Here is a 27,113-nt window from a genome sequence, read left to right on the forward strand (position 1 = left end):
GCCCTGGTGGACCTCGCTCAGTTGCACTAGTTCTGTGAGGAGGGATATGTGGACGGCTATCATTTTGGCTTTCTGGTGTGTTTGGAGGCATCGGAACGTGGTGGTGTTCAATGGCGCCACCCCGGCAGCGGCGGCCATTAGGCAAAGAATTAGGGAGGAGTACCAGAGATGGCGTGTAGCTAGGTTATTACGCTCGGAGTCCTTTGGATTTCCTGAGCCTTTTCCTTTCTCGTGGAGGGATGGAGATTAGGCTTTCGTTCAGAAGGGGAGCTGCCACTCCTTGTTGGCAGTGATACACGTGGCTCGGGATTTCTTGCCCTTTCTTCTATATGATTAGTACACCTTTCAGGATGTATTCTCGAAAAAAAATGTATGTATATATTTTGCAACATTTCTTGTGAGTTAAAACCCACAAGCAGTTGTCAGATCATCAGTAGGAATCGCAAGGTAAATCTAAGTAGCTAAAGAGTTAGAGACTTAGAATTAACAAAACAGCTAAAAAAAGTGTCGAGAATTGGCCGCCAACTCAAATCCCTAGAGGTTGGCAACTGTCTCCGGTCTCGCCCGACGGCGGCGCGCGGCGGCGAGGTACCTCGGTTCAACTTCTGCGTGTTGCACTTACAACTCGCTAAAATGCGTAAACAACACCGCGTCCTACTATCCTGGGCTGAGCTCTCAGCTAGTATATATTAGCTGACCACGGACTGACGGACGTCTCCACTCTCCACACCCTCAAGCGGCCAAACACACCTACGCCGCCCGTGCATGCACGTTCGTGAAGGCGCGTACGTAAAACCCAAAAATAGCTCTCATGTCCAAAAATAGTGCAAACCGCATGGACGGAGCTCATAAGCTCGGCGAACTCTTTCACGACGTGCGGCGGCGCACTGCGGCGGCGCTCGATAAGGCATTATCCCTCCTCCGCTCGCTCTCCAAGTACCACGCGCACCACGACGTCACGGAGCCGATGGCGCGGACGCGGCAGGTCTGGCCGCCGCGGCTCGGCTCGCTGCTCGTCCACGTCGTCTACTTCCTCGCCGTCTCCTGGTGCGGGTACATCCTCCTCGGGGATCTCAAGTTCCGCGCACCTGGTGGCGACGGGAGCCGGCCCAGCGGCATCGACCTGTTTTTCACCGCCGTCTCGGCCGCGACGGTGTCGAGCATGGCCGTGGTCGAGATGGAGGTGTTCACCAACGGCCAGCTGCTCGTCCTGACTCTGCTCATGTTCGTCGGTGGCGAGGTGTTCGTGTCGCTAATGGGCCTCGCGTCCAAGTGGTCCACGCTGAGGAAACAAGCAACAGAAAATTCTGGGCGGGTCGAGAGCCACGATGAGCTTGAGATGCGACCGGTCGCCGATGCCGTCGACATTGACAAGACGTCGACGAGCAGCGTCAGCCCGGTGGACGCGAAGCGGCTGCGGCTCAACGCTGTGCGCTCTCTGTTCTTCATTGTCCTCGCCATCTTCCTTACGGTGCACGGGCTCGGCACAGCCGCCATTGCAGCCTACGTCTACTCGTCGCCGGGCCCGAGACAGACGCTTCAGGGCAAGGCCCTGAACGTGTGGACCTTTGCCCTATTCACAACGGTCTCGACATTCTCGAACTGCGGCTTCATGCCGAACAATGAGAACATGATCTCATTCCCTCGGGACACCGGACTGCAGTTGCTGCTCGTGCCGCTGGTGCTCGTCGGGAACACGTTGTTTGCGCCGCTGCTGGCCGCGTGCGTGCACGCGGCAGCTGCAGCGACGCGGCGTCCGGAGCTGGTGGTGACGGCCAGTGAGAACGGCGCGGAGCTGACGGGGTACGACCACCTGCTCCCGGTGCGACGGTGCGTGATGCTGGTGGCCACGGTGGCCGGGCTCATCGCCGTGCAGATGGCGATGATGTGCGGCATGGAGTGGGGCGGTGCACTGCCGGGGATGAGCCCGTGGGAGAAATTGTCCAACGCGCTGTTCCTGGCGGTGAACGCCCGGCACACCGGCGAGTCCACCGTCGACCTCTCCACCCTCGCGCCGGCCATCCTCGTTCTCTTCGTGCTTATGATGTGAGTCATCTGTCTCTTTCTCATTCTACTCCAAATAGCTGTCGGTGCTTACGAGAGTGCAATGCTATCTCTAGGTGCATATAACTAATTAATTAATCAAAAGGTTCATATCCCTTCATGATTCAAATTTGAACTTTATTCATCTTGACCATCCATTTCTGTGTGCATCGATCGCCTAAGAGGTTCTCCTTTTCGGATAAAAGAGATTCATCTTGACCAAAGAAAAAATGGAATCAACAATACGAGTCTGTCAGTCTTGCCACATACATTAGCTGCATATCTTTGACAATATTTGCCAAAATGTAATTAGTCAAGCACACCTCGTTCAGTTACTCTCAAGTGCCACATTTTATACTAGTACAAGTACATTGACCAGAGCTGAATATACTGCGTACGTATATGGGAAATATACAATTTATAATTTTATACTAGTACAAGTACATTGACCAGAGCTGAATATACTGCGTACGTACATGGCAAATATACAATATAATTTGACCACCTAGACGTTTTTAATTAAATTGCTCGAGCTGGTGAGGACCGCAGGTGTCTCTTCTGATCATACCGACAATTTGTTTGGCTTATTAAGTATTGACAACCGGCATCGATGTATTTTTCCTGCAATTTGAGGCTCGCTGAATTATTGAACACAATAAGGTACTTTTCTGTTTAGAAACCCGACAGCCACTACGCGCTACGGGCCAAAAAGTATTTGTACTCATGAATCACTCCAAGTTTCTATTTGTTCTCTTGTTGACGTCTTAGGTTGGCAGAAGCATGTGACAGAGAAGTTTCTCTGTGACAGTGTTTGGACCATTTGTGCCCACATCTTTGATTCATGGCTACTCCCTCCCTTCACAAATAAGTTGATGTGTAGGAATTTCAGGATAAATTATGGAGTGGAGTAGAAAATGCATTGATAAGGTATCACCCACCATCTCTCATCTTTAATTCCCCACCTCCAACAAGCTAAGTGCATGTAAAAAATAAGAGATTGTGTGCTGGATGTTATTGAACTTGATTCCCACGAGATGAGAGAGAACTATTTTTCCCTGTTTTAAACAGAAAATAGAAGTACACTTTTTGTGAACAAATTTTGGGGCTAAACGTTCACTCATTTGTGTGGACAAATTGACCAAGCCTTAGATTTAATGATACATTGAAGAAAAAATATAAAAGTATGTTTCCATAAGATAAAATGTTAGTGTATACTATATTTTGAAGCATGTGAGCTTGCAAATTTTCACCAAAAGATATGACCATTTGAGGCCTGCACCAAAAGAAATAACCTTGGTATCATAATGGAGTTTTTATTTCTTGTGTGCAGGACACACATGGCCAAACATTTTCTTATGAAAGTTTCCTAATCTACATGTTATAGAATGCACGACAGCCATGATATATTATTTTTCAGAACTTTGAGGCACCTTAGCACGACTATGCACTTCCGAATAAAAAAGCATTCTGCAAGCCTATCACTCTGTTTTCCAGTTCCCTCCGGCTGTTCATCGTAAAAAAAAACTATCACAAAACCACAAAACTGCATTCCTTCTAGGCCTCCAAGATCACCAAAATCGAACGAGACTGATTGATATTCCAAGTCGCCGTTCAAAACTAGGCCCATGCATCAAATGCCCACCAAACTGAGAATATGCCTCTGGAATCCTCATCAGCAAATCGCTAGCGGTGAAACGTACCTTCGCACATCAGCCACGTGCTATTTGCAAGAATCTGAGGAAGATCCCACCAGCAATCGAGTAACTTAAATCGTTCCAAAATGGCCACCCTAAAATGAAAGCAACATATCGTTTTGCAGGATATATGGGCTCGAGAAAATTCTGTAGAATAGGATGGTTCCGTGGCACACGCTGCCGCCACTGAACAGAGTTCTGTCAAGGTCTACCCCGTGTAGGTAGTTAAACTGGATCAACACTCGATTTCTAGGTTCACACACTGACAGTGATGGACATCATTCTTGGGACGACACGAGCAAATGGCACATCATTCTTAATTCTGCGAAAGGAATGAGCTCCCGTCTCGTGGTTAACAACCGCTGAAAGATAACAATCGGATCTGCCATGTGCTCAACTGCTCATGCTAGCCACTAAACCAGAGCATCTAGAAATGGCTTCACCTCTGGCTGAAGCAGACCTCGATTGTTCCGTCTAGTGGCAATCATTCACATGCCCAGTCAGCAGCACTGATTGTTTTCCAGACCAGGAATAGATAAGCGAGTCGTATAGTCCTCTAATTTCCATTCATGCCAGTTGTCCATGTGACCCAAAGCTACGAATCAACTACTTTTCTGTGGCTATTTGTGTCTTTGGTAATCAGTTGTGGTTGCATTCAGAACTTCTCCATGTGGATATCATATTATCATGCCTACAACAATTACGGTTGCATGGCCTGCTGTATCCTGAGACTTGCAGTCATTGTTGTCTCACAGTCTAGATGTTCTTGTTTCCAGGTACCTACCTCCATACACAACATGGTTTCCATTTGAAGAGAACTCCAGCATAAAGGATCATCCCGCGGAGAGCCAGGGGATCGGGTTGCTCGAGAGCACAGTTTTGTCACAACTCTCTTACCTGACTATCTTTGTCATCGCCATCTGCATCACCGAGAGGACCAAGCTCAAAGAAGATCCCCTCAACTTTAACTTGCTCAGCATTGTTGTTGAGGTCGTCAGGCAAGTCACTCCGAGGGATTAAAACCTGAAAAGAGACAACATATTTATCAATCATATGGTCATACCAGACAAATTCATGGTTCCTTTCCATATCTCGTGATTTCCTTCAAAGGAAGCTGACGTGTTTTATTCAAATTTTGCAGTGCTTATGGGAACGTAGGATTCTCCATTGGATACAGTTGCAGCAGAAAGATCAACCCGGACAAGCTATGCACAGATAGATGGACCGGCTTAGTTGGAAGGTGGAGCGATTCTGGCAAGCTTGTCCTCATTCTTGTCATGCTCTTCGGGAGGCTCAAGAAGTTCAGTATGAAAGGAGGCAAAGCATGGAAGCTTAGTTAGATGAATCACCTGGTGACCATTGTAGTTGCAGGCACACATACTATTTCCTCTCTCTTTTTCCTCTCTTCTGTTACCCCAAACAGTACTCATTTAGATGTAGAAGGGAACCTTCTACTTGTCATCCTTGTACAGAGCCACCTACATGTGCTGCCAATTTATGATTAGGTGAATGAAAGTTGATCATAAGAATATGAAGGCACGCCCGATTCTCTTGATACGCGGAGATGGGCTACTAGTAATTTCTGACAACTAGGTGGAGCCAAAAAAGTTGGCTGCCACACATCTGGACTCACAAATATACGCGTAAGCGTGTAAAGAAAGACTCCAACCAAGAGGAGCTGGGTTCATATTATATGCCCGGAAGTACCTGAGGCCACAAGTACTGCTTTATGGAAAAGCATTATATTGCTAATTTGCTATCTTACCGCAAACTTCACTAGCCACACACTTTTCTTTGACATAAAAAGTAGCACACACGTGCAACTAGATTGTGCCACATGAACAGAAAATGGAATAAAAGAATGAAAAGAAAAATTGCACCACACACTTGTGTGCATGCTTGCACATTTACTCCCACAACAGGGGATGCATTATTCTACAGTAATGAAGATACATATCCAGTCTAGTGGGATCTGATACATAAACAAGAGTTATGTAAAAATATCGATAAACATCAGCCCAGAAATCCCAACCCCCACTAATAATTGAAAATTTAATCAAGAGAATGCAAATTTGGCAACACAAGCTCTCACAACCAGTCATATCTTCAATCAGTGCAGCCGTGTCTTGTGTGGAGCTTTCAGGGAAATGGATGAAACGGAACAATTTATTCAGGATGCTCTGATGATTGAAAATACGATCAGCAGAATGCAAATGTTGCAACGCAACTTCACAATCGGCAACTATTTCAATCTCTACTGACGTGTCTCTTGGATGGAGCATCCCATAGGATGTAATGCACATACCATTTTGCAGCAGCAAATTTAAATGGTAGTCAATTTCAGCATCACAGTAGTGAGTACACCTAAAGTTAAGGTAGATTTTAGGATAAACCAGAATAATGCAACAATTGCTTTTGCAGTTTCAAATCTGAAGTGCGGATTATTGGCATATAAGGTTTTGCTTGTGAAGATAAAGTGCTAAATCAAATCAAGGATATCTTCAGATGCAGAAAGTGTTAAATGAATGATAATAATTGCTGAAAAAATCCTTTCAATCAGCTCATAAGTCGTTGGCTATTTGCTATAATATTAGAAGCACATGCTGGTCCATGAATCAATTATATTTGAGACTGGGCCCTTGTCGACACTATCAGCATCATGATTATACATGTGGACACACTTGTCTTGCTCCAACCTACATATTGAGCTCCAGAACTTGATCAACCTGGGCAGTGCTTGCAGGGGGAATACTTAATGCACAACACACCATGAAAACAGCTTCCAGTTGCCAACTCCAGCACTTGTAAGTCGGAACTCAAAAGCCCACAAACCTCAATGCATCGATTCAGTTCAGTCGTAGTTACCTTGCAGAATCTGCCACCACACATAGCCATGAAGCTCTCAATATCCAATTTTGAAGCATTTAGAACTAGCAAGGAGAAAGTGAAGCATTTCCATGAGTTTTTGTCCAGAAGGCTAGGTTTTCTCTCCAAGTGTACATCAAAATTGTTCAGACGCTCTTACCAGTTTCTGGTCTTCAAAAGCAATCCTTTGATAGTCCAGCTTATTTACTTCATGTCGATATCCTTTGCTGGTTTTCTTGCCCTGAAGAATCTCAAGTCCCTGAATAAGCCAACTCGAAGGAACTTGGATCTGATGTTCACCTCCGTGTCCACAGTGACAGTGTCAAGCATGGCAACAGTTGAGATGGAGGACTTCTCCGACCAGCAGCTCTGGGTTTTGATCATATTGATGATATTAGGAGGAGAAGTGTTCACTTCAATACTAGGGCTGCACTTCAAAAATGCTAGGGCCAATACTGATGATGCCCTCCAGAGAAGATTGGCTTTCATAAGCAGGGACATTGAATCCTCCGATGTTTTTAATAACAATCAGAATAATATCGAAGGCATCCAGTCAGAGGCAACCATGCCACACAGTCAGGTAGAGGGAATGAATCAGAACTCCCGCAATATTTTAGCTCATGTAGTGACAGGCTACTTCATAGCAGCAATTTTGTGCGGCTTTGTAGTCATTGTCATCTACCTGTGGATTGACTCTGATGCAAGACATCTACTGAAGAATAAAGATATCAAGATATGGACCTTCTCGGTCTTCACAGCAATATCTTCGTTTGCAAACTGCGGCTTCACTCCGGTAAATCATAACATGGCGATTTTCAGAAATAAACCCACTTTTCTGCTTCTAGTTACCCCACAGATTCTAGTAGGCAACACTTTGTTTGCACCACTGTTGAGGTTAAGCATATGGGCCTTGGGAAAGGTCAGCAAAAGAGAAGAATATGCTTACATCCTTCGGCACCCAAAGGAGATTGGATACAGGCATTTGCGAACACATAAGAATTCTGTCTACTTGGTTCTGACTGGAGTTTTGCTAATTCTGCTGCAAGCAGTGTGTCTTTGTTATTTTGAGTCGGATTCAAAGGCCTTCAAGGGAATGAAATGGTTCCAGAAATTGGTAGCCTCGGTGTTCCAGGGTGCTAGTTCAAGACATGCCGGTGAAACTGTCATTGACATCTCAGGCCTTTCGCCGCCAATTTTGGTGATATTTGCAGCTGTCATGTAAGTATCTCCTCAACACATATTCAAGCCTTCAAGATGAATTTAATGAAGTTCAGTAGCATACTGAGATTAGCTCTTATAGATGGCAGAGAAAACTATGCTTGTTTGAACATAAAAGTGGCAGATAATAAATAGAGTGCATCTTTTAGTAACCAAAACAACATAAATAGTTCCAAGCTAGTTATCTCAGATTGCATTAGTTATATCTGAAGTTGACAATAGCAATTGTTGCCAAAGTAGTTATCTCAGCTTGCAAAAATGTCAGTCTTACAACACAGAACATGTCTCATGCTACCTAGACCAAAATCGGAAAACGTGCATTCAAGACACACCTAAACTGCAACCAAAATAACTATAGAACTCTTCTAGGCTGAGCTAGCAAAGACAGAATAATTGTTCCGCTCCACAGTAACCGATGACAATAAATTTTAACAGCGCCGCTACTATTGTGTCCACAGAAAAGGAGATTTTAAGGTCTAACTATTTTGAACAAGAAGACAATTACCAGCATGCTACATCAGTATTTTCCTTATGGTTTTAACAGATTATTGACTTGCAGGTACCTTCCTTCTGGTACTTCATTCCTCGCTACCAGTGGTGAAAGTCAAACCTTGACAGATAAAGAGGAAAATCCAAATAACCAAGCAACATGGGAGAAGTTTGTCATTACCAAGCCTGCTTGTTTAGCAATATTCACAATTTTGGCATGTATAACTGAAAGGAAGTCAATGTCCGCCGATCCACTCAATTTCAGCATGTTCAGCGTAATATTTGAAGTGATCAGGCAAGTTGACATCTTTAACCAAAATTTTCTTCCATACTAGAAATGAGGTATTGCTAAATAATAGCTAACAGCATAAGAAAAGGTTGAACTATGTTAGCCGCAGAAATAGGAAATTGCAATCAAGAACATCATGTACGTTGCTTCCAAACAACTAATGCACATTTTTTTCTTTTGCAGCGCCTACGGCAATGTTGGCTACTCCCTCGGGTACAGCTGCAACAAGTTATTGAAGCCTGACGCCACATGCAGAGATGCTTCGTATGGTTTTGTCGGCAGGTGGTCTGATGAAGGAAGGCTCATCATCATCTTGGTGATGTTCCTGGGAAGGTTCAAAACGTTCAGACTCAAAAGGAAGAAACCACTGAATGTGCATCCACGTAGAACACAACATCAGAGGCCAGAAGTGGTTGGATAGTAGTATGATGTTAGAATCTTTTTTTATGAACATAAGACAACTCTGAGTTTGTAAATCTGTTCACTGCCAGCGCTTTGCGCGTGAGAGGGACACACCCATCTCTAAAATGGAGACCTCGAAAGTTGTGCTCGCTCAAAAAAGGACATACAAAGACACACCAGGTTCAGAAAAACAACATAGTCAATTAATAACATGCCAATGCAGACCCAGCAGTCTGCCTCAGAGAGATTTGTGGCAAAAAAATAGCATGCCTCTCGAAAGGGTAAAGAATTGCATACACTATTCATGCTATTGACAATTTCAGATTCAATACAAATTACTGACTTGTATATTTCGAAATACTAACATCACAGCATACGCCTCATATTTCTACATACTAACACCACAACACGCAGCCTCATGTTTCGACATACTAACATCACAACGTACGCCATGATCACATTTTCCACAAATAGCCACAATAGACAATAAATACATGTAGAATGCACATAAGCATAGAATAGGATGAATTTGCGGGTAAGATGCTAAATGTCGGGCCACGCAAATGGTGTGCTTCCTGATCACATTGTCTATTTTGCATCCTATTTGGTACCTCGCATCTTATCTGTGTTCGGCATTTAAATTGCAGGTGATGCTCTTCTGATTTACAACTGCATAACTCTGATGATGCTCATCTGCTTCAGATGGCCTTTGCTTCAGATGATTCTGCATGAAGTAATAATTGGTACATTAAAAACAATAGAGAAGTTTTCTAGATATGGTCACAGACTAAATTCCAGGGCACGCTTCCTGGTCACGTTGTTTAGTGGGATCTGTTTGGCACCTTTCAACTTATTAACCATGTACAAAACTAATACCTAAAGTTTCTACACGTAGCCGAAAAAATAAGCAAAGATTTGTAGCCACCAAGACTGGAAAATTTAATAACCATGAAGGTGGTAAAAGCTCTAACATTTCTAAAGAGTGCATACTCTTAAAAAAATCTTGGGCGAACTGAAACATAAAAACCCATCGTTGAACTTGCTAATTCTTCTCATTTTAGAGAACCACGACACTGAATTGTGTAGCTATTTCAGTAGGGACAAAGGCAGAAGGCTCACATCATTTTCGTCATTGTTGAAAGATCAGGATATAGTCATTGCAGGCTTGCAACTGTCACTACCTCATAGTTTCTGCTAGGGGAATCCTGCGATTCAAAGGAGATTAAATAATGATAGGGTAATGAAAAACATGGAACTGTCAAAAGTACTGAGATTTTTTCTTGGTTAGTCAAACTTGCCAAGTTAGACGCTCAAAAAAAGGGGAAAAGCAAAAATGGCAATCTAATCTTTAGAGACCTACAAAAATTGGGGAAAACAAAAAAAGGATTGGAGAGTTGAGGACAAAAAGTGGAAAGGGGCATTTTTTCTCTTATTTAAATTTCTTTTATGGTTGCACAGCCATATCAATCCTTGTTATTTGGGTGCGCAGCTCCAATATCAGCACCCGCCCCAGCCTGTCCTCTATGGCAAAGGACCCCCCCCCCCCTACCTAATACCCCCTTCACCGTCTTGGGAGCTGGGAGGAATAGCCACGTACCCCTACCACCACCCCGAGCACAGCTCCCAACTATACACCTCCCAACCGTCATAGAAACAATCCTGAAAATCCCTTGAGGGCTCGTTCGGCAGGCAGGGATTAGCGTGTATTACATCTAGTGTTTTGGGCGAAAACACGTGTTATTCACAGGGTACGTTTGCATCCATGGTAAATCCTTGCTAAGCTAGGCTAATAATCGATGTATGCAGCTAGCTTTTCATGGGTAGGATGATGCACGTGGGGCTCGCAGTACCTGGGGCATCGTCACATGCGGTCCTGCTCCCCCGGCCGGTTAAGCTGATAATCGATTGGAGTTGACAAATGTACGGCAAGCACGAGAGAGAAAAAACGCGAGGAGTTCCTAGCGTTTTAATTCACACGTGTATTAGCAGGTCTTTCGGGAATATTTGAGGTTTGACACGTCCAACCCGATTGAAACCCGGCCGAACAGTTCATCTGGTATTTGTGAGAATCTTGAGCTGTCCCAGAAAAGCTAAACACCCTAATCCACTGAAAAACCGGTGTGCCGAACGAGCACTGAAGGAGATAATAATAAAGAACCCAAAACGGATGGTATCCTACTGCAAGGGTGATCTTAAGAAACGAAAAGAGGTTGCTCAGAAGAGATTGATGTATCTCAACCGCTATTGTTCTCATGTAAAGAAAGTTTACGCGACAGAAAAAAATGAGTACGTAGTCCCCTTTTTGTTTGCAAATCCCTGTACTCGCGCCCCTCTAACCTTTCCTCCTAACCCTATAGGAAGACCCTAATACGCACCTAATCTTAATCCCATCTCTAAAGATACTTGGAGATAACCCTGCTAAAGTGTGCGTCTATATACCACTGCAGTCCCATTAAAACGAGGAAATTGCACGTAACACCATACGTTGGAGCTTTTGTTGCACAGAACCAGAACCACAAAACTATAGATGCGGGACTAAAGGTTTCACAGTACTGCACCGCCTACCCGACCTGCCGGCGACTCCGACCGTTGCAGCTCCGGCGCGCGGCTTTTGCTTCACTCGGTGCGCAGCCGAAACCATCCTCCCTCTCCCCCCGCGGCCGCCGCGCGCTCCGTCAGGGAAGCTGAGGTCGCCACCCCGCCGACGCCGGCACGGGAAGGTACAGGACGAGGAGGCGCGCCACCGGACTCCACCTTCCTCCTCAGTGCCCTTCGCGCGCATCTCCGGCCGGTGAGGGATTTGGATCCGGCCGGTGAGCGGTCGGAGTGGGTAACGAAGCAGGGAGACGACGAGCGTAAGAGAAGCGGGCCGGACTATGGCCCCGGTGGGCCACGTTAGCAAGATAGGCTTCTCACGGGAGCGAATGGGGGCTCCTATAGGCCGCTTCATGCGGCCACTAAGCTTGGCGCCGCTGAGAAAAAAAGATAACAGCCCATTTACCAGTCCGTAGGCCGCATCGCTATGTTTCTTCACACGGCTCAGTTAGGTGCGAGTTGCCTCTTTTTTCGATTTTTCTTTTTTTTTTATTTTTTTTCCTGTTTTTTGTTTTTTGTTTTTGTTTTTCTTTTGTTCTTTTGTTATGTTTCTTTTTTGTTACTTTTATTTTTCAGATTCGAAAAATAGCAAGATTTTAAAATATTTCAAATTAAAAAAGTGTTCAAATATAAAAATATTCAAATTCAGGAAATGATCAAATTTAAAAAAATTCAAGATTAAAAAGTTTCAATTTAAAATTTGTTCAAATTAAAAACGGTTTTATTATAAAATTTGTTCAAACTAGAAAATGTTTACTTTAAAATTTGTTCAAATAAAAATGTTTAAATTTTAGAAATTGAGAAAATGTTCAAATTCAAAAATGTTCAAATTTGAAAATTATTTGATTTTGAGAAACGTTCAATCTGAAGATCGTTGAAATTTCAAAACCGTTCAAATTTCAAAACCGGTCAAAATTGAAAAAAGTTCATATTTATAATGAATTCTTTTTTAACAAAAATAAAATTTTAAAAATGTTCAATTTTAATTATGTTCATATTCGAAAATGTTCAAATTTCGAAAAAAAAAATCTGAAAAAACATTCAATCTTAAAAAAATCAGGAGCGAGTGTGTCTGTCACCGTCTCCGTTCTCCGGCCCGGAGATTAGCGGGGTGAGAGGAGCGGTCAATGGCCATCAAGGGAATAAGGACCCGCTTCTTCCCCTTCGTGGGCCGCGTCGTTCGCGACCCGGCGACCAACATCCCCAGGTCGCCTGCAGCAACGCCGGGGCCGAGCTCGTCGTCGCCGACACCGCCGTGCCCCTCGCCGCTGCCGACTTCGCGTGCGTCGACCGGTCGCTGAACCTCATCTACACCCCCTCCATCTCGCTGACCGTCGCCACCAACCACCTCCTCGCCGACGGCAGGGGCGTTCATCCTCCTGCTCAACAGCCTCGCGGAGATGGTCGCGGCCATCGAGCGGCGCCTGTACCGCGTCGATGCGGCCAATCTCGTGGAGCTCCAGAGGGCAGTAACCTGAGTAGCTAATGGTGATTAAAAAAACGCGTGACTGGAAGGGACGGGTACGGGGAGGGATAGCAAGCCGCCATCCCGCCAACCAGCACCACGCTCTACGGCGCCGCCGCCATCCCGTCGCGCACCCCTGAGCCGCCCGGTCTCCGTCGCCGGCGCCCTCCCCTCCCCCGTGCACCCACGCCCACGCATGGCGAGCTGCAGCGCGAGGTCGCCATGGCGGCCCGCGAGCGGCGACGCATCCAGGCCCGGGTCAATCGGTCCCACGCCGGTGCCAAGCGCGCGGCAAGGGGCTCCGCTTCATCAGCCGCACCAAGGGATCCGTCGAGGCCGCCGAGCTCTGGTGCACCGCGTCGAGGATTTCCAACCAGAGCCATCGACGCTCTACTCCAAAAACGACAGTGAGGACCAGGCTCAAAATCGATTCAGCGGAGCCGCTCTATAGGGAAGAAATGGAGGTGCGGGTACTCGGGAGGTCGACTTCCGCCCCTCCTCCGTGGACGCTCGCGCGGGCAAGCTGCTCTATGGCGTGTTCGATTTGGGAATCAGTTGAGTCCCTCCTCGCGTCTTCGTGTTCGATTTGGGAGAGGAAACGAGTTGATTTGCGAGAGGAATCAGCTTCGTGGCGCTGTGCGTCTGGAAACTTCTGGCGCGGGCCGTCGGCGAGTCCGGCCGGGGCGAGATGGCGGCGCGAAGCAGGACGATGAGGAGGCAGCTCACTGGGGCGGCTACGTCGGCTACGTCGCCGGAGCAAGGGCGGTCCACGGCGGCGAGGCCCGGGCTCGCGGGCGGAATCGAGCCTGCCGTGCTCGATGCAGGCGGAATCGCGGGATTGGGATTTCACATCCCGTTCGATCTCCGTTAGCACTCCGCGAATCTAAAAGCAAATCAACGGTATCTAGGGGGTGCGCAGGTACCCCTGAACACCAAATCCACTCTCTTCTCTTAGAACATCATTTGGCTAAGAGGATTTTTTATTACTTATTTATTCCACAAGACTCTCGCTTGGAACCTTTCCTAGAAATGGTTTTAGTCTCATGGTGACGTGTGTACCTATCAAGGTCAAGATATTTGTTCTAGTCAATTTAGGATTGATTTAACATCTTCAACTTGTAAGTGAATTGGATTATATCCTAGGGCTCTAATTCAAGATATAGATGGTGATATCTCTTGAATAGGTATAAGTCACTCCCTTCTGATTGGTGGTATAGATGTATTTGGAATGGACAAGAATAGAATAGATCAATATGAAATGACTATACTTGTGTTGAATTCCTTGTCATGAGTTCAAGAATGTGGTTTAAGAAATACCATGTGAATCATGGTAAACATGGATATTGGATATAGACATCGAAAAGGTAAGTTATGATTGGGTTGCTAACTTCCTCTTGTATTGAGTTGTACTAAAATATGTATCCATGAGTAGTTGCAAATGATCCCTTAGAAGATCTAGTATTTGATCGGTAAGTAATGTGTTGTCCTTTTAATTCTAGTCCCATTTGAACTAACCCATTGATCAAATCACCTTTACCTAAAAAAGGTTTTAACAAAGATCACATTAAAATTTATCGCACTTTACTTAACAATCTACTTCAGTTCCATCAACTTAGGTGAAACTTCAATCACTTTGACAAGTTTTATTTAAAATCGCAAAAAAATCCCATATTTTGTATGCATAAACGGTAATAGACACTTTTATTTCCTCTTTATTTATAGTTCCTAATCCTGGGATGTTACAACCTAATGTGTATGCTAAAGGCCCTTGGAAATATATGTTTTGGCTTCCTAGCTTTACATGTCTCGGTGTTTTAAAAAAACATTCAGAAACTGTATTTTAAAGTTTCAAACAAATCCAAAAAAAACAATTAGGTCGATATACAAACACGTTTTATGTACATATCTGCAAACTTTTGCTTCACAATACATTGTATTATAGGCTACACAAATTCTTTTTTGCGGGTAAAAGAGGATATATTAAGCAGCAGGGATTACATCTTGGTCGTAAACCAGAGCCTGAGCCAAACAGTCAGGTCCAGAGCCGATCCAAACCATAGTTCTAGATTCTGTTCTTGCAAAATTTGCAAGACAGTGGCTAACCCTATTCTGTGAGCGATCCACTTTTATAAAAGATACATTTGTAGTGCCATTAGCTAGTAGTTTGATTTCAGAGATAATATGCCTGATGGAGGAGCGGTCTTGAGACCCATTGTTAATCGCCGTGATGAGGCCAACACAGTCTGTCTCCACTATGATAGGAAGATTACTTCGTTGCAAGGATAACTCCAAACCTTCCGCGACTGCATACGCCTCCGCCTCCAAGGCATCCTCACAATGCAAAAGATGGCGACATGCAGTAAAAATCACTTGACCATTTTCATCGCGTAGCACCATTCCAGTACCAGCAGAGCCATCCTCCAGTTTAACTGAATCATCACAATTGAGCTTAACATATCCCAGTGCTAGTTTCAACCATACTTTATCTGGAGGTTTCTTTGGCCGATAGACAACACGGACGTGAGGAAGGTCTAGGACAGATGTGTGCTTTCCTTTAATCAGCTCTTCTGTACTTCGGTCCTTTATGTTACGCAGGATCTTGATATAGCTGCACAAGAATCGCTTTGATCCTTCGACTGACGGGAGGGGCTTTGCATGGGTTACCTCGTTGCGAGCATACCATGCCCGCCATAGAACCAACAAGATCGTGTCAATCATTTGGTCTGGTAAATTTTGCAAGATAGTTCGCAGCCAAGACTCCGGGTTCACCTGAAGATCAGCGTCTGAAGGAAGGCACCATGTCTCACGCATGGTTTCCCATAGTCTGTGTGCATGATTGCACTTTAGCAAAGCATGAGCTATCACGAAATCATGAATCTGAAAAAGCAAAAATAACTCATTTTTCCCTCCAATATTTGTGTTTTTTGGCAGGTCATATGTGACAATGTATTCGGATGCAAATTTGTGGCATATACTACACATGTATATGTAGTTGTATATATATTTGATCACTGGTGCTCGTGTGCCAAAGGGTTTTTTTCGCTGATGCAGCCCCTACAACATAACCGAGTATGTCGGTCAGAATGGTCAAACATATGCCACGTCAACGTAGTAAAAGAAAGTGCATATACAACATGGCAGAACAAGATAAGACGCAAAAAATTGAAATTATTCTTTGCAATGTGACAAGTTCGGCTCCACCGAACAAGTTTAGGTACTGTAGAAGGATCCTAATCTTTTCGAAACGGAGAGTGCAAGTGCAAATTGTTGCACGTGAATGCGTACGTAGATTCTTGCAGAATGCAAACCAGCCTTTACGAAGCTTTCTAGGTGTGCCTTGTCACCGGACTTCCCACGGGACGTGTCAAAGAACCATCGATGGCACATGATAGGCACCATAGCAGACCAGAAAGCCAGCCCTCTCACTGACTGGACCGCTTTCGTTAGGGTCGCGCTGTTCATCAAAGCGGCTCCCTGTGGAGGCCAAGGGCCGCCGCATTCTGAGATTTTGGACGGACCGCACGGCATGTACGCCCCCTGAAAGAATCCAATTCCCGAGACACGCCGATCCAAAATAAAATACTCGGTATATAATTGCATTTTGCCGACCAAGTGGTGCAGAAACAGGCATCAATACTGACGCCCTCGCCTCAGCGCCAGCAAATAGAGAGGAGCAGATCATGGCCAGGAACGGCCGAACGAGGGCTGGCAAGATCAACTGGATCTCATCAAAGCATAACCACAGTTGGATTTGACTAATTATCGTTTATGCGAGAACTTTAGTAAATGGGACGACAAAACTAGTGGCAGCAAGTGATAACATATCTTGACTCCCTGTCGCACCCTCGACCAAAGATCTCTTTCTCAAAAAAGCTTGCGCGTCGACCTAAATCTTTTCCCACGAATATGTACTTATGTACCAGTTTTTCAACTTTAATGATTAAATTCACAGTATCGAACTATGACTACATAATTATTCCAACTGAAAGCTCGTTTTCATATCCGGGCCACACTATTTTTGAAGTCAAAATACCTGAGCCACTAACTAGTGCATGTGGACATCAACAAGTTTTGTGTTCTCCATTGCGATAGGTGCCTGCTGGCTGCACGAACGCAGCATCTCCAGTGTAAACAAGCATTATTAAGGTTTCAGCGGCTGACTTATATAATTTAGTTTTAGTTTTGATATGTCGGCCCATATCTCATGCCCAACTTCATCAACTTAGCTCGAATAAGAAAAACTTTAACTTCATCAGCTTGCAATAACTACAAAGAAGCAAGCTTAGCTCTAGTAGCTGAAGATGCAAATAGCAGCTTTCCTTTCTACCGAGCCTTCTTTGTATGATAATATCTGAACTCGAGACAACCTCACTTGGCCAACTAACTACTTTAGGATCGCCATTGATAAACCGTACAGAATAAGTGCCGAAGCTTTGGGAGCCAATGAGGAGTGCTTGACTTTGGAGGGGGTATCAGGTACTACCTCTATAACTCTGCACAGTACATCAGTACTGGAAGATCTATATCGTGTCATTAGGACCAGTTATCCTAAGAGTAGACTGTCCACCAATCAAATTAGGGGAAAGGAGAGAGGGCGAGACTAGGAGAGTGAGACCACACAATCCAATGGAGATACGCAGGGCATCAAATCATGGGAGAAGGGACCCCATCAAAGAGTAGGACACTGCCAAAATAACCAATTGCCAGATGCTCCAAATGAACCACCAGTGGGTTCTCAAGCCAGATATGGTAAAGAATAATGGTACAAGAACAGCGGCCACCGAGGCACCGGCAAACAGTATCACCACCATACCTATATTGATTTTGTAGGTCCCCGCAGGAGCACAAATAATGCCTCTTTCAAGTTGATGTAACTTGTAGGATTGCTTTGGGGACACATTGTTTTGTGGTGTAGCAGAAATATTGGCCCTAGCAAACACCATCAGTGGAATTGCTATAATGTCTAAAATGGACTCAACCTATACCTCATTAGTCTTTAAAATGCTGGCTAGGTATTGATTTGATGCTGGCTGTGGCTGCACCAACCATTATGAAAAGCATATGTGTCATGTCCCAGATTTGCCAAGAGATTCACAAAGTACCATAACAGAACAACATGCTGGCTTAATGAGGTACTTTGTTTCAACATACATATCAACTTTTTATATCTATATGCTTCAAGCATAAATTAACAAATAGGGTTGGAACGTTTTTTGGCATAAATTGTTTGCACTCATACTATTCTAAGAATTTCATTTGAATACTGAATGGTTCTAACAGAAATTTGGTACAAACATTTATTAGAAACAAATGCGGTTAATAAAGCATGTAATTGTTCCATACAACATATTTCTATGATGCAATTATCATATTCTTATGCAGGATGAACCAAAGACTGCCATCCAGTTTCAATCCTAAGCGGCACATGTGTATCCGCATAAATAGTTTTAACCTTACATATCTACAGCAACAGCTAGCTTGGTGAAATTGTAAACATACCAACCAAAATAAAACATGGTGAAATATATCCTACTAACATACTGAGTATGCCATTCAATAAATCGATAGGAGAATGTTTACTGTTCATAGATTTCCAATACTCCAATAAAAGGTACACCCGTCGTTTGTAAATATAAGAAGTTTTGGGAGTCTAAATTTAACTCCCAAAACGTATTATATTTAGGAGGACATACTAAGTTTGGAGATGGACCAAAAGAACTCTCGGTAGTCATAAAATTTGGCTAAGTCAAGGGCTGCTCACCGCATGTGCACATGAAGCACAGATCATATGCTCAATCCTAAGTCTCAACCAACGAATCCAGAAGATGCCGAATCCTTAATTTAAAAATGGACATCAGACCCAGGACAACCAATTGGTGAGTCATCATGTCTCATCCCCAAAACGGCAAACTTTGTGATGACATATTTGTAGTAAAGAATTCATTGGGGGCAGTGGTTTCTGTGTTATTCCAAATCCAACTTGCTCATGCCTATAAATGCAGGCCCTCTCACCCTATAGCAATGCACACTTGCAGACCATACCACACGTAGTGAAGCAGTCATGATAGGGGAAGCAAGGAGAGGAAGCAGGGGCGGGAATTACCTGTAGTCTGTAGTGATACCAAGAAAGCTTCTGCTGGGTAGCCATACGCTAAGAGGCAGAGAACGGGATGCAGCCAAGGATGACTTGCCGACTCCTGGTGTTGGGGAAATCTCAGCTTTGTTGAGCCTTAGAGTTAGCCGGCAGGTTGTCCTTGGCTACACCTAGTTCTCTTCTTCTGGTGTTTGGCCCTCAAGCATTGTCAAGAGATCTCAAATATCTGCATTTCTGTCAATTTTTGTTATAGAAATACATGAGTAGTAAGTATGCTAAGCATCAAAGATATGCATCTTTAGCTAGTCTAACCTCTACTTGACATAACTTTTCCAGTTTTGAAAGGTCTGCATCTCCAGCAGTTCAACCTCTAGTTGACATCATGTCTCTCCAGCTCTATGTGTGGGTATGTTAGAGGTAAAATAATATCTTGCTCTTTCATCTGCAAAATGCATGAATATGAAAGCATAAGAAGTAAAGGCTTGCATACAAGCTAGCTCAACCCACTTGGCATCAGATCTGTATAATTCGTAAGTGCGTGTATCAGACAATATCACTGTTCCTTCGCCATTATTTTATGTTCATTCATGCCTTTTGAAGATAAGATAATGACTTTCCTCAGTTGCCTCCATGATGCAAATTGAAGGCCAAAAAGACCTCAAGTCCAAAAGATGTACAGCAAGCACTCGACAACAAAAGATTCCTCAAGGCTAACAGTTAGGACAGAAATTGTTCTTACAATATTGTACCACAACGATTGTGTTTGTAACAGAAATCTTAAACATGTACAGCATGAGAAGCAGGAAGGTACAGCGGTGATGTAGCCATGTTAAGAAAGTGATGCATTTCCTTAGTTGCCCCATTCGTGTCCTCTGAGTGGAAAACTTTACTTTATTGCTTGAAAGCCTAAAATTAAGGTGGCGATGTTAACGATATCTTTAGATCGTTATTAGCACAATGAAAGTACATGTAAGGTACCATGGGTAAACTACTAAACTCCCAGCATCAGTAAGTCATAATGACCAATAGACCTTTTTCAAGAAACAATCAAGAGCAAGGCTCAGATTAATATTTAGCTTATATGGCAATAGAAAATCATAATAATATGACGCATCCTCATGTAAAACATTGTTTCATAGTATGGAATCCTTAACTACCTCAAAGTTGACTGGTTGATAGATGATGAAACATGATTCTCAGACTCGACACATAAGTTTCATGCTAAAAGTGATATGGACAATTACAAAGTCTAAAACACAAGGTCACGAGCCCACAGCCCTCTATGATCCGTATCTGATAAATCTGAAAGTAATGAATGTGCACAGTTAACACATGATACATTTTGATGTGTTCTCCGCTATTACACAGGAAGCCAGTAGATATAATCTTGAACCAAATGGTGAGACCAGCCAATATCCTTTTTCATGCACCAGATGACGATAATTACTGTACATAGCAGCCCACTACCAAATGTCAAGTTCAATAGTGTGCTAATAAATCATACTATGATAATGGCATAACGCAGAATACTAGCTAAGATGTCCAGATGTAAGTATCAACATGAACTAACAGCAAAACATGATGTTGCTAATGTCTAAAAACTAAATTCACAAGCATGTTACATAGTCAGATTTGGTTTTTTCCTGATAAATCAAACATTACTAATGATGGCTAGTTTTTCGTCTAAAAACCCAATGGTGACTAGAAAATGCAGATCGGTAAAAAAAATAACAGTTTTCTTGAAAGATAACCAAAAGTAACAGGCCGTAATTGCAAAGTATGAAGTATTCCCGCAACACTGACCCACTGATTCCAGCCAATATTATTTGAAAGAAGTCCAATATTAGTGACCAAACCACAAAGCTATTTCACACTAAGAATGTCAGGGGTGACAAGTATTAACTCTGAAAATGCATAGAGTATCAAGAGAATAGATTAGTAAGTCCAAGCTTCAGATTATTATGTTTAACTAACAAGGATGAACCCATACTCATATTGACGAAGAGACATAATTTGACGAACCATAAATCTACTCCTACAATATAAATGAATAGAATATGAGCAAGAAGAAATATACTCCATATTTGAAGCATACATGTAAATAGGGTGATTAGCGTAGTAGTGCACTAAAGACACACTTAACATCTCGAATTATAATGAAATTTTTGGCAATATTGACATGACATGTATCTACCACGGCACAAAATTACAAATCCATATCCAGTCCATAGATCAAAAAACAAAAACAGTAAACCCTGATGTGAATAGCAACTAAATCAAATTTATTGTGTTTGTGTACTACTATTCACATCAGAGTTTGTGCTTTTGTTTCTCAACATATCAAACGAATTTGGATTCAAATACATCTGTGGATGGCCAAGCCGGATCTCCCAAAATAAAATAAACCAATCTCAGACTTAAACTTAGATAAGTTTTCAGGCCTTGGAGATCGAGCAATTACAGCAATGCCCCAACTTGATCTACTCATGATTTCCACAAGACAACAGGAGCTGGCAGTGAAGCCTTTTCTAAGTCACCAGCACACAACCAAACATTCGAAGTGCAAGGCGCATTTTTGGCTTCACAAAGACAGTGGAAGTTTCCCTTGGTCCTGTACATATGATTTAGCTTTACAACCTTTTGTGTATATCACCATATGACGATCCAGAAACTAAAGGTCCACGTTATAGTGAGTGTATATGGGAGAAACAGAAAGGTCAACCTAAGTGAGAATCAGAGCCATCAAATGATTGAGAGAAAGAAGCCAAAAACGGAAACCAACAGCATTCTAGTAATAGATGCTCATGCTGAAGCCAGAAGCACCTCCTGCACAAGCACCACCAGAGCCACGTGATATGCCTTTGTTAAATACAAGCATGGGTCCAGTATCATGTGATATGCAAATTACAACATGATGAAACCCATATTAGACAGGTTGAAAATCAGAAACTACCTTACTGTATAGCAGCACTAATGTTTTCCACTATGATACTATACTCTAATCAAGAGCTCTGGAATCCACTGTAGACTGAACACCATCCAACCTAGATACCTCACATAATCTACATAACAAAACAATTCTATAGATGCCAGAGGCAAGCCTTTTGGTCCACAACTATTATTAGAAAAAATGGAAATCCAGAAAGCCCCAATATATGGATAGGTCACCATCTTCCAAGAAGGGGAAAGTGATGCCAATACCTTTATTAAAAATAAATCAAAAGGAAACTTCAGCATCGTTCCAGATCAACTTGTAGCCCTGCCTATAAATACCCTCCCCTCAATGAATACCAGAAGCACCTCCATAGCTAGCTGGGAGATGAGGGGTGAAGAGTTCACTGCCGCAAGGGCCATGCACAAAGAGGCAGAGAGTGGAATGCAGCCAAGGATGACTTGCCGGCAGCACAGTTTGAGGTGGTAATCTAGAAATGATTGCCAGTTGCCCGGCAAGTCCGTCCTTGGCTACACCTTACTCTCGACCTCTTGTGTATTGCTCTTGCACGGCCTGGAGAAACTTGAATTTTCCCGGTGTTTCTCCCTCCGTACAGGTAATACTAATTGCATCTTAGAGAACTATCAATTGTCAGTGCAACAAATTCATGCATGTGTGCAAGGAATAGCATTAAACATAAACTCCATGTGGTGTCAATAGTAATGAACTACATGCTGTTGACCTGCAATAATCAGGCTATATAGCATTTTGATCATTGATCGTCACTAGTTTAGAAAGACAAAGTATACATACAAAATCAACAACACATTTCTAACATGACCATTGAAGTAATACATACTTGTATATTTCTGTGAGTATGTCTCTGATTGCATATCTTTGAGATCACATAGGTGCACAACATTCGGATATGGAAGCCTACACTATCCATCACAGAGAGCATGCATATAAACACAGAATATTAAATGAGAATGAATTGGTACTCGTTAATGAAGCTCAGTGAGAAATCCTTTTCTTATCAAAATAAATAAAAAAAAGAGATCATAATGAAACCATACATCTTTGTACGAAAGAGACTGATTTATGTTACTCTAAAGCACATGCACCGATTTTTTATCCAGCTACAAGAAGTATAGCATTATTTAGTCCAAAGGGACTAAAAATAACATATTCTAAAAAAGGTGCAGCGCATTAATTTGCCAACTCAGCATTAGCCAGAATATCAGTATAAGATCTAAAAGGTTGGCAAACAAGAATGATGACAAACAAGATCATGAAAAATATCAAGTTTCATCATTTCACCACAGGACATAGTAACCCAGCAGAAGGAAAAGACACACTGGACGAAACACATCCTGCTAACTATTAAGTACTCCCTCCGATCCCTTTTAATTGACTCGAATTTAGTACAGTGCTACCTACAAGGTTCGGCTCAACTTATATTATTTTCTAGATAGAGTAACATAAGGGAAGATACTTTGACCAAATGCACATGTCCACTTTTTCGCAGAATAATGAAAGGATGGCTCAGGAGAAAATATAGATCTCTTGGTGATGCTAATTCATAAAATAGTTCTCTTGCTGATGCTAATTCATAAAATAGTTCTCTTGCTGATGCTAATTCATAAAATAGTTCTCTTGCTGATGCTAATTAATGTGACTTTTGGTGGTCATATCAAAGGCAGATTGCGAGTACCTCCTCTTTCCATTCCCTACCAAACGTGTGCTTAGATTTTACCTGCAGAATAATTACAGAAATCTGTGTAATAGTAATATAAACTGAATTTCCATTTTCTCTCACAACGTATACAAGTATTCACTCTGATATAGTCCCCATAAGTTTGCTAACATCAAATGTCGGGGAAATATTGCGATTGATACTGAAGGATCCTGGGGACGCACTCATTCAAAAATGCATATAATTGATACTTCAGACTATTGTGTAAGATATCTACTTATCGTAGCTAACTTGGAAACAAGTCTACTTCACTGAAACACTTCGGCAGAACGGCCAAAGTTGTGACCGAAAGATAGTATTATTCCAAATCACATCTGATGGTGTCTGATGAATATAAAAGATGAAAAGCAACACATGCAGTTTCTGCTGAAGACAAATGTGTCATAAGATTAGTCCTATAGCAAACAGAATGTTTTCTGACTATATACTCATATGGCTAATTAGAGTTGCTGCTGCCTACTGGTGGCTAGCTACTCACACAAATCACCAGCACTATATATAGTTATACATAATTTATAGCATTAAATTATGCCTAGCAAACAATGACAGCGAGTTCCCACAGGTTTATGTTAGAAAACAGAAGTCAGCACGTATCACCAAACTGAGAAGAGGGACCAGAGACACAAGATTAAGAATTTAACTCGCAGTTGGCACAGTAAGCCTGAAGCCTAACAGCAAAGTTGTGATTCCATCCAGATGAAATTCATCATTAAATTTTCGGAGATAATCCTGATGCATCTCCTTCTTCACTTCAGGTTTTGTTGTTTGCAAGTCTATTGCAGGAAAATTGCTTGCTGGTGACTTACAACAATCTAGGAGATACAGAGGACTATTATGCTAGCAGATTGTAAGTAGTAGAATTGTAGTGTGGCAGCACGAAGAGGGGAAAACATCCAACAGACTGTGTATAACTAGGAACACAGTTCACCAAACCAGTATAGGAATGTACGTCCAGACAGGGTAGTTCTTGGTAATCTATGTCAAGGAGAGGGGATTGTGTGGTATGATCAAGGAAAAAAATAGCGCGCTATAACAAAATAGCGTGAGTCTAAAAATACGCTATTAGCATGTTATAGCATGCTATTAACGCGAATAGCGCGCTATAGCGCCGAAATAGCGTAGCGTCGGCTCTCCAGATATGCTATAGCGTGCTATTAGCGTTGGAATAGCGCGCTATTTTTTCCCATGGGTATGATACACACTTAGAGTGCAAACCAAAATGATTGATCTACAAGAATTACATAGTGTGTTTGCGTAAGTGGCGTGTTTAACAGTGTGAGGATCTAATTACTGATAAAACTAAGCTACTCTCTCATTCGCTACAGTCATTTTTGAACTTCGGAAAGCAATCGTGGTACACTCTTACTTACTTTGATGCAAGTCTGCAGGGAAGCAGGCACCGGGTCACGGAGTGCCCCGGTTGCGGGGCGGGTTTGGGAGGGACCTAACCTGCCGAGGTCTTTCGACCAATACGGCTTGAATCTGGAGCTGGGAGTGTGGCAGCAGGGGCTCCTGTCCAAGGACACGGGCAAGGAGCAGGCGATGGAGGTGGAGTTGGGCCAGGGAGGGGCGGTGGCTGAGGAGTCGTTGATCTCGACGGAGGCCGGCTCGCAGGTGACTGACCCGCTGGCCTCCTGGGTGGCAGACAGCCAGCCGCCGGTTGGTCCACCGGCCAAGGTGGCAAGGACGAGCGCTAGGGAGGCGGTGTCGGAGGTGCGGGTTCTGGAGGTGGTAGAGAACGTGGTGTCGGTGGAGAGCGCGAGGTAGCCGGTGCAGCCCGACCTGCGGTCGGTGGTTACCCTGGTTGCCCCCGTCCCGCAAGCGAAACACACGCCGACGATCCCATACGCGAGGACGAAGAGGGTGGCCGGAGTCACGGCCACTCGCCACTCGCAAGAGCACGAGGAGCAAGAGGGTGGCCGAGGCCACGCCGGTCTTGGAGAAGGTGCAAAGGAGGGCTAGCGAGAAGAACCTCGAGACGGTCATTAACAACAACAAGGGTCAAGGTAATGACTACACTCTTCTCGACTCCCTCTCTGATTCCCATCTTGAGTTAGTTGCAACGGATAGTTGTGTTATCTTTAACCCGAGGGCGGGTGCAAAGGAGGAGGCTCGCTCCCTCATTAGAGCAAAGGAGCTTGTGCAAGCAGCTTTGGCCGAGGCGGCGGATGCCCGCCTACAAGAGCAAGCGGCGGTGGCGGCGGCTGCCAGGGAGACGGCTGCGGAGGCCCCCACGCCGGCGGCAGGGGATGCCGAGGGGGAGACCGGGGAGGCCGACGGGGTGGCTACGACCCACCTAGACCTGGGCCAGGCCCCGGCGGTGGAGGGTCTGGTGGATGCGTGCGTGCAGCTAGGCGAGGTGCCGGGGCGAGGCAGGGAAAGGCTGTCGTCTCACGGGTTGCCAAAAAGATAGCGAACCTAGCGCCAAGAAGGAACCAGTTTAAGAGGGACGGACAGAATGAAGGGGCTCATTTACAACATCCGAGGTTTTGGTCGACTAGGGTGTCGGACTCAACTTCGCGATTACATGGCTAAGGAAAGGGTTGATATCATTGGGTTGCCGGAGACAGTAAAACAAGACTTCTCTGCGGCTGAGCTCAGGGGCCTGGAATGCGGAGGTCTCTTTGCTTGGGATTGGGTCCTGGCAAACGGACAATCTGGTGGGTCCTCTTAGGCGTCAGGGAGGAGCGCTTCGAGGTGGGGTCCTGGCAGCGTAGGATCAGGTTAAAATGGCGTTTCATGCTGGTGTATGGACCGGCTGATCACTCGAGGACAGGGGATTTCCTTGAGGAGTTAGTTCGGGAGGTAGGGACTTGCGCCACTCCGTTGGTGATTGGTGGGGATTTCAACCTGATCAGGAGGATGGAGGACAAGAGCAATGATAATGTTAACTGACCTAGGGTGCGCCGGTTTAACGATGCCATTACGGCCTTGTCGCTCACAGAGCTTAACCGTGTAGGGGCGCGATTTACCTGGACGAATCGTCAAAGGGCGCCAACCCGCTCTGTGCTTGATAGGGTCTTTGTCTCCCCTTCCTGGGAACAAAGATTCCCGCTGTGCTCGCTCACGGTGGTGACATGGATTGGGTCTGATCATAACCCCTTGATCCTAGATGATGGAGAGAAGGGGATCGTGGTGAAGCCTAGGTTTTTCTTTCAAACCTGGTGGCTGGGGGTGCCAGGCTTCCATGAATTGGTGTCCGACAAGATTTCGGAGTGCATCACAGGGAAAGGTCCACACCGTAGTAGTGTTGATCTGTGGCAGTGTATCT

The 27,113-nt window shown here is 44.1% G+C and overlaps 2 protein-coding genes across 2 annotated transcripts; both read left to right on the top strand.

The window, feature by feature from the left end:
- Positions 1-835: 835 nt before the first annotated feature.
- LOC124678696 (probable cation transporter HKT7) lies at positions 836-5,318 on the top strand. The gene is made up of 3 exons (XM_047214567.1): positions 836-2,046; positions 4,514-4,735; positions 4,879-5,318. The coding sequence occupies exons 1-3, from the start codon at positions 836-838 to the stop codon at positions 5,075-5,077; spliced, it is 1,632 nt and encodes a 543-aa protein (XP_047070523.1). The 3' UTR covers positions 5,078-5,318.
- Positions 5,319-6,457: 1,139 nt separating this feature from the next.
- Positions 6,458-9,149, top strand: LOC124670624 (cation transporter HKT4-like). Its single transcript, XM_047207101.1, has 3 exons — positions 6,458-7,820; positions 8,380-8,604; positions 8,782-9,149. The coding sequence occupies exons 1-3, from the start codon at positions 6,574-6,576 to the stop codon at positions 9,017-9,019; spliced, it is 1,710 nt and encodes a 569-aa protein (XP_047063057.1). The 5' UTR covers positions 6,458-6,573; the 3' UTR covers positions 9,020-9,149.
- Positions 9,150-27,113: the final 17,964 nt, after the last annotated feature.

Source organism: Lolium rigidum, chromosome 7, assembly GCF_022539505.1.
Source record: "Lolium rigidum isolate FL_2022 chromosome 7, APGP_CSIRO_Lrig_0.1, whole genome shotgun sequence".
Classification (NCBI taxonomy): Eukaryota; Viridiplantae; Streptophyta; class Magnoliopsida; order Poales; family Poaceae; genus Lolium; species Lolium rigidum.

What these genes read in the sequence shown, in the direction of transcription:
- LOC124670624 (XM_047207101.1), top strand. Translation starts at nt 6,574, where the DNA reads ATGCATCGATTCAGTTCAGTCGTAGTTACCTTGCAGAATCTGCCACCA. An exon ending in GTGATATTTGCAGCTGTCAT is followed by an intron (nt 7,821 to 8,379) that starts GTAAGTATCTCC and finishes ATTGACTTGCAG; the next exon opens with GTACCTTCCTTCTGGTACTT. An exon ending in GTAATATTTGAAGTGATCAG is followed by an intron (nt 8,605 to 8,781) that starts GCAAGTTGACAT and finishes TTTCTTTTGCAG; the next exon opens with CGCCTACGGCAATGTTGGCT.
- LOC124678696 (XM_047214567.1), top strand. Translation starts at nt 836, where the DNA reads ATGGACGGAGCTCATAAGCTCGGCGAACTCTTTCACGACGTGCGGCGG. An exon ending in GTTCTCTTCGTGCTTATGAT is followed by an intron (nt 2,047 to 4,513) that starts GTGAGTCATCTG and finishes TCTTGTTTCCAG; the next exon opens with GTACCTACCTCCATACACAA. An exon ending in ATTGTTGTTGAGGTCGTCAG is followed by an intron (nt 4,736 to 4,878) that starts GCAAGTCACTCC and finishes CAAATTTTGCAG; the next exon opens with TGCTTATGGGAACGTAGGAT.